Here is a 14060-nt window from a genome sequence, read left to right as displayed (position 1 = left end):
GTGTCATTTTCTATAAGTGCATTTTATTCTGATTGCATGGCAGCCATCCAATTTTCTGAATTTTGTGCTTCATCAAAAGACAGAGGCTACTCAACATCATGTAAGCTAGACATAGCCAAAGAATAACAATCCGATGCATAAGATGCATGGCGAGAGCTTGTACGAGTAGGACTAGACAAAGGTACATCCAATTTACTATCACGCAAAGTGTGCACTAGCCATTTTGGCATACCTCTAGCCTGCTCATTTTCAGCCCTTTCCTCATCAAGTACATCATGTACATCTGCATCAGTAATAGGCTGATCTATAACATTTTCAGAAACCCCCATAGGCTGTACATTTGGCTCATTGGAACTTACCTTCGTATTTCCACCACTAAAAAGAGGCAACAAAGTGTCATAAATGTCCTATGAGCTTACATTACTGTCTCTAGTACATGACAGCAAGGGCTGAACAGAATCTTCCACAAACACTACATCCTGTGAAACCAGAATACGTTTTGTTTGCGGATGATACAACCTATAACCTTTGCTTTCAGCACTATAACCAACAAAAATACATTTGACAGCCTTATCATCCAATTTTCTGCGCTGTGTTTGTGGCACCAAAGCATATGCCAAACAGCCAAAAACACGCGTGCACTCAATAGAAGGCTTTCTATCATGCCATGCTTCATATGGAGTAATAGATTGTAAAGCTTTCGTAGGACACCTGTTTAGTACATAAATGGCACACATGATGGCCCCAAGCCAAAAAGAATGCGGCAAAGCTTGACTTTTGACCATACATCGTGCCATTTCCGTAAGTGAATTGTTTTTCCTCTCAGCAACACCATTTTGTTGAGGTGTATAAGGCACTATACGTTTTATCCCACGACTAGCCAGAAATGCATCGAATTCATGAGACATATACTCCGCCCCTCGATCGGAACGGAGGATGCCCATTGTACATTTCGATACATTTTCAGTCATAGCCAGAAATTGTTTGAAGCACATAAAAACTTCGGACTTCGGTTTAAGCGGAAATACCCATTCATGCATGAAGTAATCATCAAAGAAAGTCACGAAGTAAAGGTAATTTCCCAAGGACGGAGTTTGCATGGGCCCACAAACATCACTATGCACAAGTTGCAACTTGCATGTGGCCCGAACTGAACCATCCTTTGGAAACTTAGAACACCGCATCTTACCCAAAATATAGCCTTCACAAACATGTATGAGAGGTGCTTCAAGAGGTGGCAAAGAAGCAACCATATTAGATTTCTGCAAACGCAGCAAACTGGCAAAATTCAGATGACGAAAACGTGTTTTTGCATCTGAAATAGCTTTTGAATCTGCAATAGAATTTGCAAAATTTGGTCCACACTTGTCATACAAAGTGAGCTTATACAACCCAGGGCACAAAAGGCCAGATGCAACAATTTCATCACCAAAATTGAGATCATGAACTGTACATCTGTCATCCACAAATTTGACTACAAGTCCAAGTCTAGCAAGTGCGGACACAGACAAGAGATTCTTCTTCATCCCAGGTACATAAAGTGCATCAACAAGTGTGAAGGAATAGCCATTTGCAGCAGTAAGCACAATCTTTCCAACTCCCTGAACTGGATAAGAGGCATTGTTGGCACAAGTGACTGAATTCCCATGAGAGACAGACTAGTCGAGAGAGGTGAACAATTCATGATGTCAAGTAATGTGCTTTGTAGCACCACTGTCGAAATACCGCACATGTGAATCTGCAACAACTAACAAGCATGCATCATGGACAACAAGATTGTAAGTGCACTATGCGCTAAAATCCCATTGTGCATCAACATCAGCAACACAGTCTCCTTTCACAGAAGACTTAACAATGGCTGCATTTGTAGTGGAACCAGCATTTGCAGTGGAACCACCCTCTTTCTTCTTAGCCTCTTTGGACTTCAACTTAGGACACGACTTGATCAAGTGATCATTAGCTTTACAATAATGACAACACATCTTCTTTTGGCCCTTATCACCAGAATTGCCAGACGAAGTGATGCCAGCAGAAGCATTGGGAGCAGAAGTTTTACCACTCGCAGCAGAACCATAAGAAGTGGCTGCATTGTTGTTGCCACCCTTTCTTTGAGAAGCAATAAAAGCCTGTTCAACTGCACGTTGTCTGGTCTTGTTTTTTCTGGAAAGTGACTCTTGCAATAGCAATGTGCGTAATGCATCAAACTTGACAACTTCTGGATTTCCTTGGGTCATAAGTCTCCAAGTACTAGCAAAAGTCCAGTAAGAATCTGGTTAGGCATCAAGAACAGTCTGCACAAGGGAACTGTCTGAAATGACTTCACCTGCAGAAATAAGTTGCTCATTGATATCCTTGACACTAGCCAGGAAAGTGTCCATATCATCTTCCTCATGCATAATCTTCGACTCCAACTCTTTACGCAGCAAAGCAATTTTAGCCTCATTGTGACTTGCATAAAGACCAGCCAATATATCCCAAGCCTGTTTTGCAGATTTTGCTGAACGAATGTGAGGAACAATGGTGCGCTTCACAGACAACGCAATCAATGCATGAGCCTGCACATCCTTTACATCCCAACGAGCTTGTTCTGCCGCATGCAAAACAACTCTAATAGAAGCAATCCTTGCGGCAAGACCTGCAACATCCTCAACATCGCCTGCATCCTCAGAACCAGGACGTACATCAATGCCGTGCACAATATTCCAGACGCCCTTTGACACAAGAACGTGTTGCATCATATAAGACCACATAGGGTAATTGTCCCCATCCAACCTGTCCTCGGCAGCAAACATCTTGAAGACATATGTGTTGTTGTCAGCCATGGTAAATGGTGCAGCTGATGTGAAAAGTTCCCGAAAATAGGAAAGACACTTGTTGTGCAAAAAACGGCACTGACAAAATTTTTGCACAAAATGACAAAATTGCCTGTGCAGACCTCCCTGTAGTGGAAACGGAGGCCGAAGTGAGCCGAAATTAGAAATCTAAGCCCAAACGGAGGCCGAAATAAGCCCAAATCTGCGAACGCTCACCAAACCTCACTGTAATCGGAGAAAGTGAGCAGGCGTGTGCTGGAGCAACTGGCGACTAAGCCCGGGAGGACGCAACCTGCTCTAATACCAGTTATTGGAACTAGGGTTGGAGAGAAACACACATAGCTTGGAGAAGACGAAGGAAGCTCAAGGCACACAATAGAGAGTGTGTTACTTAGTATGCCATGGAAAGACAGATAGCCCTAGAGTGATGGGCATATATACAATGCTCGGGGGAGAAAACCTCCTAAAGAGGGAAAAAATGCCCCGACGGTCCTAGTGTGTTCACACACATCACTACCACATGTATATGGTAACAGCCTTTTCCGTCGGGGATCTACTAAACCTTCTACCTTTGAACTCAGTATCTTGCACACCGGGGCTCCATTTGATGAGCCGTCTGGACAGCTTGGAAAACACACTAGAGACCACATTCTAGCACATAAATTATTTGCCCAAAGGAATTAACAACAAATTATTTGCCCAAAGGAATTAACAACAAATTATTTTGATTACACTAACATATTTTCAATCTATACTGCCAATATTTCAAGCTCAGATCAGAAGAAAATTATAATTCCTCTCATGTAATTTAATTGAAGCTAATAAGATAAAATTCGATTCTTACTTGAGCAACAAAGATTCCATTAGGATTCAGTCTTGGCTTCACAACATTCTGGTAGAAGCCTTGGGAGTAAAGGGTATAGCAGGGCCCCCACTCTAAAGGATCAGCCAAATCTCCAATGATCACATCGAATCTCTCTTCGCGACGCTTTAGCTCAGCCCTGTCCGCACATACACATTACAAAGGTCTCAAACATCAGAAGCAGCAAGTTTAAGACTAGACAAAAAACTAGCTTTGGCTTCGAGATCCGTTTTTGGCCTCCTGAAAACGAAAGCCTAGGGGAGTCTTACATATCAAAAACATTCAGAGATATATCAGCTACAACATGCTATAACGAAGCCTAGAAGAGTCGCTGGGAGTTACCGTATGGTAGCACATGCAGAGTGCAAGGGAGGGACATTATACAAAAAAAGATAGGGGCATTTCATGCACGCAGGTGATGTCCCAACTCTACTTATTATCACTAGTGTATACTCCAGGTATCCAAGTGCCAATCAAGACTCTCAATCGGATTAATATAATGGTACTAAGATGGTGGTATGTTCTTTGATCAAGAACTTGAGAGCAAAAACAGTTCTCTTTAAACCATTATCGGGGCATCAAACCTAGATCTTTTAGGCCAAACCTAAGAGAGAACATTGTTGGTGGGTGCCACTTTGAAGCGACATGGCCTCTAATCCAAAGGCCATTTGTGATACACATTGCATTGTTGAATCAAAAATGCTGGAGATATCATAATACCCAAAGGATGCAAAACACTGAGAATAGACCACGGAGCAAGCCGTGGAGTGCCAAGGCTCGAACTTTGTCTTGTTTCAGATAAGGCTAGAACCTTGGTCAAGGATTAATTTCAACCATTAAAAGAAGTAGTTATGAAAAGAAAAAACAAACTGCCTTTCTGGTTTACATCACCTTTTCCGATCCCACTTAGCTCTCTTCACTTAAAAGGCCTTTTCATCATGGATCATATTGAACATTGAAGTTGCATTTAAAAACAAGCCGTCTGCCTCTGTAGACTATGGCACTGCCTTTTGATGGGCGGAGGAGAGAGAGAGAGAGAGAGAGAGAGAAGGAGAAGAGAATTTTAATGTCGTAGGAAACTATTCCAAGATACCCGACGAGGAGAATTGAACTCAACTCGAGACCTGTTATGAGAGAGAGAGAGAGAGAGAGAGAGAGAGAGAGATTACTGTTTCTATCCACCCGCATGGCAAAGATTTGAGAAAAGCGTGCCTTTTTTACACAAGCTCTAATAAACACCTACCCTTCTCTCAAAAGGGAGTGCCAACAAACTAAAACAGACTTCACAAAAGATGACTATTTCTTGTTGGTTCTTCTCTCTTTTGGGGGGGGGTACCCTCCACCTTGTAAACATAAATTAACCACAAAAAAACAATATTATTACACACTTTTGCCACAATTAGGAAATGAAGTATCTGCTCCCGCACTTAATAAGTTGTAATAATGATTTTAAGGGCTTTTAACAGCATTCTTTGGAATTGCAACTCAATTTCTGAATTTAACTCATGCAAGGAGAAGATCAGTAAGGGTCTCAAGGTCCAGTCCGAAATCCCAGAGCAACCATATTACTAAAACCTATTCAGCACCGAACAGTAGCCACTGCCCCCTAAACAATTGAGTAAATGGTGCCTCTTTGAGATTCGTATAGGGTTTTTCATTAATCAAACCTGTTTGCATGAGTTTGAAGGAAGAATAGACAAGCCAATTGACCTGACATCACTCTGTACCAGCCTTTCGGCACAAATTGAGTACAAATTGAGAATGGCTTTTCATCTCTACAAATGCTGGAATTTTGCGACAAACAACATAAGCTACTCACCTCTCCAAGTTTCTACATTGCTGCACTGAAAGCACATAGCTTTCGAGAAATGCTTTAAGCTCATAATTGCCACGTTATGGCGATCCTAAACTGTTACTGAGTAGTGAAGCCAGAATCAAAAGATCAATCAGGCTGTGCAATGGCAGCTTGGAAAACACACTAGAGACCACATTCTAGCAGGTGAAAGATAAAGGGGGAAGGGGAAACGACAACAAGAGAAACACAATGGAGGCTTCACCAATGCTCAAACAATCTTTACAACTCATGTACATCAAATGGTGCACCCACATGGTCGGCGGGCAAGAAAACATGAACTGGGGGCTTTGCAGGCACCCACCTCTCTACAAAAAAGCCAACCCAAGAACTCACACACACTCTCTATCTTGGCTCTCTGCAGGCTCACCGGCTCAAGGCCCTAGCAAGAAGCCTACTCAGCATGGAAAATGGTTCAAACATAGTTTATATAGGGGCGCCCCTTTCAGTTTGGGCATCTGGGCTTTGATTGGTTCACCTTGCATCCACATTTGGTAACTAATTTGGGAGGAGGTAGCCGCCTCTGCTCTCTTTCTATTCCTTTTGCACTTGACGGGGATGCATTAGCGACGTCGCTAATGCCCCTTGGTATTTTTATATTTTTATATTTTTTCTCCTTTTTTTTCATCCTTTGAAAGGCCCCCTCTTCCAATGCTGCTTTGACTTTCCCTTGGACTACCTTTATCCGGCTCCCTCCTGCCTTCTCTTCCTTGCCTTCACCTCGGACCGCCTTTTATGCTCTCCCTCTCTCACTTTCTATGGGACCTTCCCCTTGGCCTTTGATTTTGCTTGGTCGGCTTTCAAACGGGCCCTTGTCTTTGACTTGTACACTTAGCGGCCCTTTGGGCTAGGCGAGTTTTGAGCTCCTTCTCTCTCTCTCTCTCTCTCTCTCTCTCTGTGGCTCACTGTCCGCAGGACTGGCCTCTTTGGGAGGTTCTCTCTCTCTCTCTCTCTCTCTCTCTCTCTCTCTCTCTCTCTCTCTCTCTCTCTGTGTGTGTGTGTGTGTGTGTGTGTGTGTGCAGGACCCCTTCCCCTAGGCAATAGCTAGATAGCGACATCGCTATTGGGAGGGGAGGCTCTTTTGGTCCTCAAAAAACCTTGGCCCTAGTGGGTGCCGGCACACTCCCTTATGGGAGGCCATGTCATCAGTTGACTGCCACGCAAGTCGTCATCGACATCCTCCCAACAAGTGCGCCACTGCCCACCACCGTCCCTGCGCTGCGCGGCCAGCCAAAATCGCTGCCACGCGCCACTAGCACCACCAACACAGAGCCGCGCCATTGGTGAGGAGCTCCAAGCTCACGCTTCACATGCCACAATGAGCTCATCGTGTAGGTTGAGTACCTCGTCATCCGGCCACCACACTATGCATATGGGGCAAACTTGGTGCCACGTGGCAAGTGCCTATCAAATGGCCTCCATGGCTCTAAAAAAAATGCAAGAAAACTTTATAAAACCCAAACCCATCTTTGCTTCCCCAACTTGAACTGCTTGCCAGTTGCTACCCCCCGATCCATTTACCGAGCTGTAAAACCCAATCGTAAACTCACTTGTCTGACTCCGATTTCCACCAACCTTGTCGCACTGCAAGACTCCTCAAGACCCCGAACCGAGGACACAAAAACTGAGAAAACCATCTGTGGCCAACCTCGGACAAATGCATCCAGCTTTAGACCACTGTAACTTTCTGCTCCGGGCTCCGTTTGACGCGTAGTCAACTCTTGCTAGCTCCATACACTGCATAGCACCTTTTCGCACTCTGTCGCGCTCCAAAAAATGCAAGATGGCACGACTCCTCATGTGGTCAAGTGGGCATAGACCGGGTCCCCAGAAAATCTTCAACTGATCATAACTTGCTATCCCGGGCTCCGATTCGCAATCCGAGAAGACTGCCATGCTCCATAATTTGAGCTCTATGCATCTATCTATTGACGTCTGCCTGGGCCACTTGTCCTCAGCTGCTGCCATGTCCGTCAGGGATATGCTAAACCTTTTACCTTTGAACTTCAGTATCTTGGACACCGGGGCTCCGTTTGACGAGCCATCTGGATCGGCTTGGAAAACACATTGGAGACACCATTCTAGCACATAAAATCCACATCTCGGGCACAGAAGGCCATCAATCTGCTTAGCTCTTTGCAACATACTCTTGACCTAAAAAACCACATTAGGCATACATTTCCATAGCCACTGGGCTGTCCAGGACCTTGGTACCTACCCTAGCCTTCTGCACTGCACCTGCATAAAGCCCCTGCTTGACATAGACCACTTTCCAGCTTGCACCAACTTTGACTGCACCAACGTAACAGGTTTTGAACTTTGATTGTCAAGGATTGAACTTTGATTGTCAAGGAGACAGAGGGAGGAAGTTGGTTGTAATGGAAGACCCCTTGCCACTTGCAATCCTATATCCGAGTGTGACACGAATTGGGTGCTCACCCAAAAAATCCTCACTGGGAAGGCGGCCCAGTGTGATAGGGGCGTGAGGGTGTTTAGACACCAAGCACCACTGATCGGGACGCTTTTCTTTATGTTGTAAATTTTACATCATACGTACGTAGCCCCTTTCCTCTTCTGTACGGGACACCAGCTTTCAGCTCGCGGAGTACCTGCCCAAGCTTGCGGTGCGTCGACTCTTGTACTGGGAGCTCGCGTACATCCCACACAGAAGCTCCATGGATATGGCGGGGGAAGCTATAGAAGGAGAAGCAGCAGGCTACAGCTCGCTAGCAGAAGCTTGCTTACCAGAGCAGCGTATGGTAGACGGCAAGGCCTTCCCTTTGGTGATCACTCCTTCTTCACCCCTGGAGTCCGCCATTGTTGCATGCAAGCTATTCCACACATCCAGAGCTTTCTTGGAGCAGAAGCTCAAAGATAATGGAGCCGTCTTTCTTCGTGGCTTTCCGCTACGCAGTGGCTTTGATTTCCATGGGGCTGTCGAAGCCCTTGGCTGGCACACCCTCCCTTACATTGGATCTGGCATTCGGACACAGGTTGTAGGGTCTGTTTACACGGCCAACGACTCCGGTCCGGATGTTGTTATCAGCTTTCATCATGAAATGGCACAGGTGTGAGAAGCGACATTGATTCGTGTGTGTGTGTGTGTGTGTGAGAGAGAGAGAGAGAGAGAGAGAGCTCGTCTTTCAAATCGCTTGCATCTATGCAGGTAGTAGACGCATTGAGTTGGCCTTCCAAAGTTTTGTTCTTCTGTGAGACGCCATCGTCGGAGGGGGGAGAGACGTCCATGATCATGAGCCATAAAGTGACTCAAGGCCTATGGATGCAGTGCCCTGAGTTCATGCAGAAAGTAGAGGACCTAGGGTTGCTTTACCTCAAGGTTCTACCAATGGTGAAGGATCCCAAGTATTTAACAGTTCAAGATTGGCCAACGGTGTTCGGGACGAGCGATAAGAAAGAGGCTGAAGAAAGGTTGGTGTGCTAACAGCTGTGTTATGCTTCGTATTTGCGTGTAGATCAGGGAGGCAAAAACGCTAGAGAGAGAACTTTGTAGAGGGAGAAAATGTTGGGGGGAGAGAGAGAGAGAGAACCAAAACACCAAAACGTTGGCAACTCTGATGATACAACTGGTGGGGCACTCCCTCTCACCAGTTTTTAATTAGGGTAAAAGCTTGGAAAACCCCACGACCCTAAAATAGGGGAACTGGCAATGTTTATGGCTCAATATTCTACTTTGGCTTTGTGATAAAATACCCTAAACTTAGGGCCAGCATAGACACACTATATGACACTGGGGCGGCAGGCAAATCAATGGTGGCAATAGAATGAAAATGAGAAAACTATCCCACATATGCCGGGCACAGCCCTTCGGAGATATTGGAGTATAAATGCTTCGATAGAACACATCGGAGGTGCTTCCATTAATCTTTTTTATTATTAAGTTCTCCGAGCCAAGAAGAATTTTAACGCTAAGGTGGAATGGTTTAAATGCCTTTGTAATTCATTGCATTTTCAGAGCCAAGAAGAATTTCAATGGCAAGGTGGAATGGCTTCCAGGAGGGAACATGAATCTGGTGACAGGTCCTTTTAAGGCAACAAGGAATTTTGGCCGAGAGGAGCGTGCGAATGCGTGGTTCAATCAGATTGCAGTCTATCATACAGGTTTAAGCCACAAAGGGGGAATGCCTCCAGACCAACCTTACGATGTGGTCTTCGGCGATGGGTCTCCATTACCGGCAAATGCCGTAGCGACTTGCAAGAAGATACATGAGGAGAACAGTGTTGACATTCCATGGAAGCAAGGGGACTTGATGATTCTTGATAACTCGTCTGTGATGCATGGTAGGCGAGCTTACAAGCCTCCTCGTAAAATCTTGGTAACTTTGTGCAAGTAGAAGGGTTTCCCACCCCCAAAAAGTGTCCAGATTTTGCATTGCAACAGGAGGTAAACGATTATCTCTCCAAGCCAAATAACATCAAAATAAAACCTCCTTCAGTTTGTCTTTCTTGATGATAATTTCTCTTTGTGCTTAACAATGATTTAGATCGAAATGCTAATGAGTTTGCATAAATTGTGAACTTGAAAAGCTTTGTACGACTTGTAAATAACAAGTACCATGTCTAGTGTTGCAAAGAGGATTGAAGTATGTTTGAAAAATCAACAAAGTAAGAATCGGCTAGGCATTAACTTTAGTGAAGACGTACATTTTGCTCGAGGAGCATGTGCAAACAAATATTTTGCTCATTTGAGTCATTTGCATGAAGTTGAAGATAACTTAATTTATAAGTGGCATAACCTAATCATGACCAATCATGCAAGCACAATTTCAAGATTAATCATTTGGTCTCTTCGGCACCAAGTGTAGATCTACTCTTGTAAGTCTAACTGCAATGACATGACCACCTCTCCAAGCATGTTCTCCTTGGAATTGAGTATAGCTTTTTGTATTTCTTTATACCTTTGAGTGAGCTTATGCAAACCATGTCACAACAATGCGGGCCTAGCATCTCTTATGCCTCCAATGCTTATGCATCTTTGCATAGCTAGCAAAGTTTTGATGAAAGCATTTTTTTTTGGTTCCAAGTGATAAATCCTATTTACACCATCCACTATAACATATGCGCGGTATTATCGCTCACATTATCGTAAAAAAACAAACAAACTTGAAATATAAAAATTCTCGTATGCGGAAAATACTGCGACAAAGTTTGCGGTAATGGTCTAGCGGTAACTTCCGCGATAATGTCAGCGGCAATATTTCGGCGAACATTACCGCGCTTTTTGTTGCACAGATACCCGCAAACATTATCGCGACAGAGTTATTGTGAGCATTACCGCGGCGGGATTTATTGTAAAAAAACAGATGATCGTTTGGATTATCCTTTGCAGGATCATCCAAAAGGTCATCTATTTTTTTATTTATTTTAGTTATTTTACAAAATTATTATTAATTTACAACAAAATATCAAATACATTGAGCCAAAAAAAGATTGATAATTTCATTTACATAAGTGGAATTACAATTGGGGGAGGTATTGAGCCAAAAAATGATAGGTATTGCATTTACATAAAGGGCAAAAAAAAGCCCGCGTGTACAAAATAGAGTATGGTCATGTGGGATAGGGCAAACGGAGCCCGCGTATACAAAATAGAGGATGCTCATGGGGGAGTTGGCGGCATTTCATGTGGAGCTCCTTGACTCTGCAAAACCATAAAAAAGAAACAATTAACATTTTGTTATTTAATATTTGATATAAAATCAACAATTTGATTATTTAGATAAGATTAAACTTACATGTTGCAGACTTCTGCACGCATTTTCGAACTCCTCTCGAGAGATCATTTGATTTTCAAACAACCAACACCAAGTTTGATACTCGGTATGGTTCTCTCTATATCTCTGCATATCTCTGGTCGGGCAACTCATGGTAATGTTATACTGACAAAAAATAGCAACCAATTAATTAAATGAAAAACATTAGATTTTTTACAATAAAACTAATATTTTTACTTACATATTTGTCTTTCCAAGACGTTTTCCCTCTCGAACCATAATGCGTAGGAGTTTTATGGGATCTGGCCTCAACTTGACATGTATACATCCTCGCACCCGTTGCCCTTTCGTCCTCTTTCTCGCCCATAGCGGTCTCCCACTCCACATCATAGACATTTCCTGGCCAATAGCTATGCTCTGGAGACTCCATTGTCTTCTTTGCCACTCTCCTCACACTAGATTTTTTGTTCTTCAGAAATGTTTTGACATGCTCTTACAACCATTGCCTTGAGAATTGTTGCCCCTGTGAGGTTGTAGGGATCTTGCTGATCAAATTTGAGAAAACAATTGATATATGTGGAGTGGATTAATTGATTGACGTGTGTGCGGAATCTCCTGCCCTGCGCTGTCCCGAGATCCACCATACCTCCTCTATGAACCTGGTAGTATAACCCGCGAGCATCTTGTGAAGGCATGTCATGGTCCTCATGTTCTGCTGGAGCAGGGAGCGGTGACTGTGGAGGAGAATCTGTACTACTTCCCCCCCCCCCCCAAAACAACAACTAGATCCGCTCCCTCGTCGAGATCGACCGGCGCTAGCGCGCGAGCTGCCCTGACGCTGACTGCCAGAAGAGCGCCGACGTGAATCTGGGGCAGAAGGTGGGATAGGTGATGGATAGGTGGACACCCGTGGCGTCGGACCCTGTGGCGTCGCACCCAACGACGTCGGACCCTGGGGCGTTGGACCCTGTGAAGGAAAAGTTGAATCTAGAGCTGTAGCTGGAAAACTCTGCAGGTATGGAGTGCCACCAGTCGGAGTAGAGACCTCTGATAATCCAAAAGCTGCTAGCTGCGCCGGTGAATAGTGCTCCGTAAGGGTCTGCTGTGAACCTAACCACTCAGCCCGAAGACGCAATGCCCTCTCCACATCTGGATCGGTCACAGGTACGGCAGTGGACCCACCTAGAGCGTCCCGAAACCAGCCGAACCCTGATGATGACTGTTGAGGCGACGACTGTGAATGATAGGAAGAGAGAGCGTCGGGATATGACATCCCGTCTGCCATGAAATCCTCAATGCTGCGAAAGCGTGGTGTGGAAGAAGAAGACATGGTCTGCATTTATTACGAGAAAAATTAAACTACGGTATAAAATTTGAATATATGATTAAAAATTTACACATTGATTTTTTTCAAACATTGGATTTTTTAACATTGGATTCTCTATAGTATCCAATGTTGAAAGAATCCAATGTGTGTCTACAACCTATAAAAGAGTCTTGCAAAGCCTTGAGTGCTAATAAGATATTAGTGTGTGTATTGACTAATAAGAGATTATTGTGTTTATGATTAGTGTGACCGATTGCGCGATCACTTGGTCGGTCATTAGGGCCTAATACGTCACCTACGACTTAATCATGGAGGGTATGTTTCTGTTTTTGTGTTGATTGTTGTTTGTTTTAACATAATTAGTGTGTGTTTTAGTGTTGGCTTGTTTAATTGGCTTGTGCACACACTAATTAGTGTGTGTTAACATACACTAATTAGTGTGTGCTAACATACACTAATTAATGTGTGCATTGGCTTGTGTAATTGGCTTGTGCACACACTAATTAGTGTGTGTTAACATACACTACACTAATTAGTGTGTGCATTGGCTTGTGTAATTGGCTTGTGCACACACTAATTAGTGTGTGTTAACATACACTAATTAGTGTGTGTCAACATACACTAATTAGTGTGTGCATGGGCTTGTGTAATTGGCTTGTGAACACACTAATTAGTGTGTGCATTAGATTGTGCACACACTAATTAGTGTGTGTTAACATACACTAATTAGTGTGTGCATTAGTGTGTGCACACACTAATTAGTGTGTGCATTGGCTTGTGTAATTGGACTATGCATTGGCCAATTCCATTGGTCAATGCACACACTAATCACACACTAAATAGTGTGTGTATTGGCCAATCCAATTGGCTTGTACACACATTAATCACACACTAAATAATGTGTGTATTGGCCAATCCAATTGACCAATGCACACACTAATCCTAAACTAATGCACACACTAATTAGTGTGTGAATTGGCCAATCCCATTGAACAATGCACACATTAATCACACACTAATTAATGTGTACATTGACCAATCACATCGGCCAATGCACACACTAATCACACACAAATTAGTGTGTTAATGAGCACTAATTAGTGTGTGAATTGGCCAATCCCATTGACCAATGCACACACTAATTAGTGTGTACATTGACCAATCACATTGGCCAATGCACACACTAATCACACACAAATTAATGTGTTAATGAGCACTAATTAGTGTGTGAATCGGCCAATCCCATTGACCAATGCACACACTAATAACACACTAATTAGTGTGTGCATTGACCAATCACATTGGCCAATGCACACACTAATCACACACTAATTAGTGTGTGTTAACACACACTAATTAGTGTGTGCATGGCCAATCCCAAATTTAACATATTAGGTTATGCAAGTAATAAATTTAACAAATTTAACAAATCTAACAAGTTTAGATTTGCAAGTAACTAATAATTAACAAATTT

The 14060-nt window shown here is 43.5% G+C and overlaps 1 protein-coding gene across 1 annotated transcript; it reads left to right on the top strand.

The window, feature by feature from the left end:
• Positions 1–8071: 8071 nt before the first annotated feature.
• Positions 8072–9995, top strand: LOC147455514 (clavaminate synthase-like protein At3g21360). Its single transcript, XM_086514276.1, has 3 exons — positions 8072–8595; positions 8694–8956; positions 9501–9995. Exons 1-3 carry the CDS (start codon positions 8203–8205, stop codon positions 9877–9879), a joined length of 1035 nt encoding a protein of 344 aa, XP_086370402.1. The 5' UTR covers positions 8072–8202; the 3' UTR covers positions 9880–9995.
• The last annotated feature ends 4065 nt before the right edge of the window (positions 9996–14060 follow it).

The sequence above is a fragment of the Adiantum capillus-veneris genome, chromosome 6 (genome assembly GCF_014529385.1).
Source record: "Adiantum capillus-veneris isolate H3 chromosome 6, ASM1452938v2, whole genome shotgun sequence".
NCBI lineage: Eukaryota > Viridiplantae > Streptophyta > Polypodiopsida > Polypodiales > Pteridaceae > Adiantum > Adiantum capillus-veneris.
This window is presented reverse-complemented; position numbering and strand designations above follow the sequence as displayed.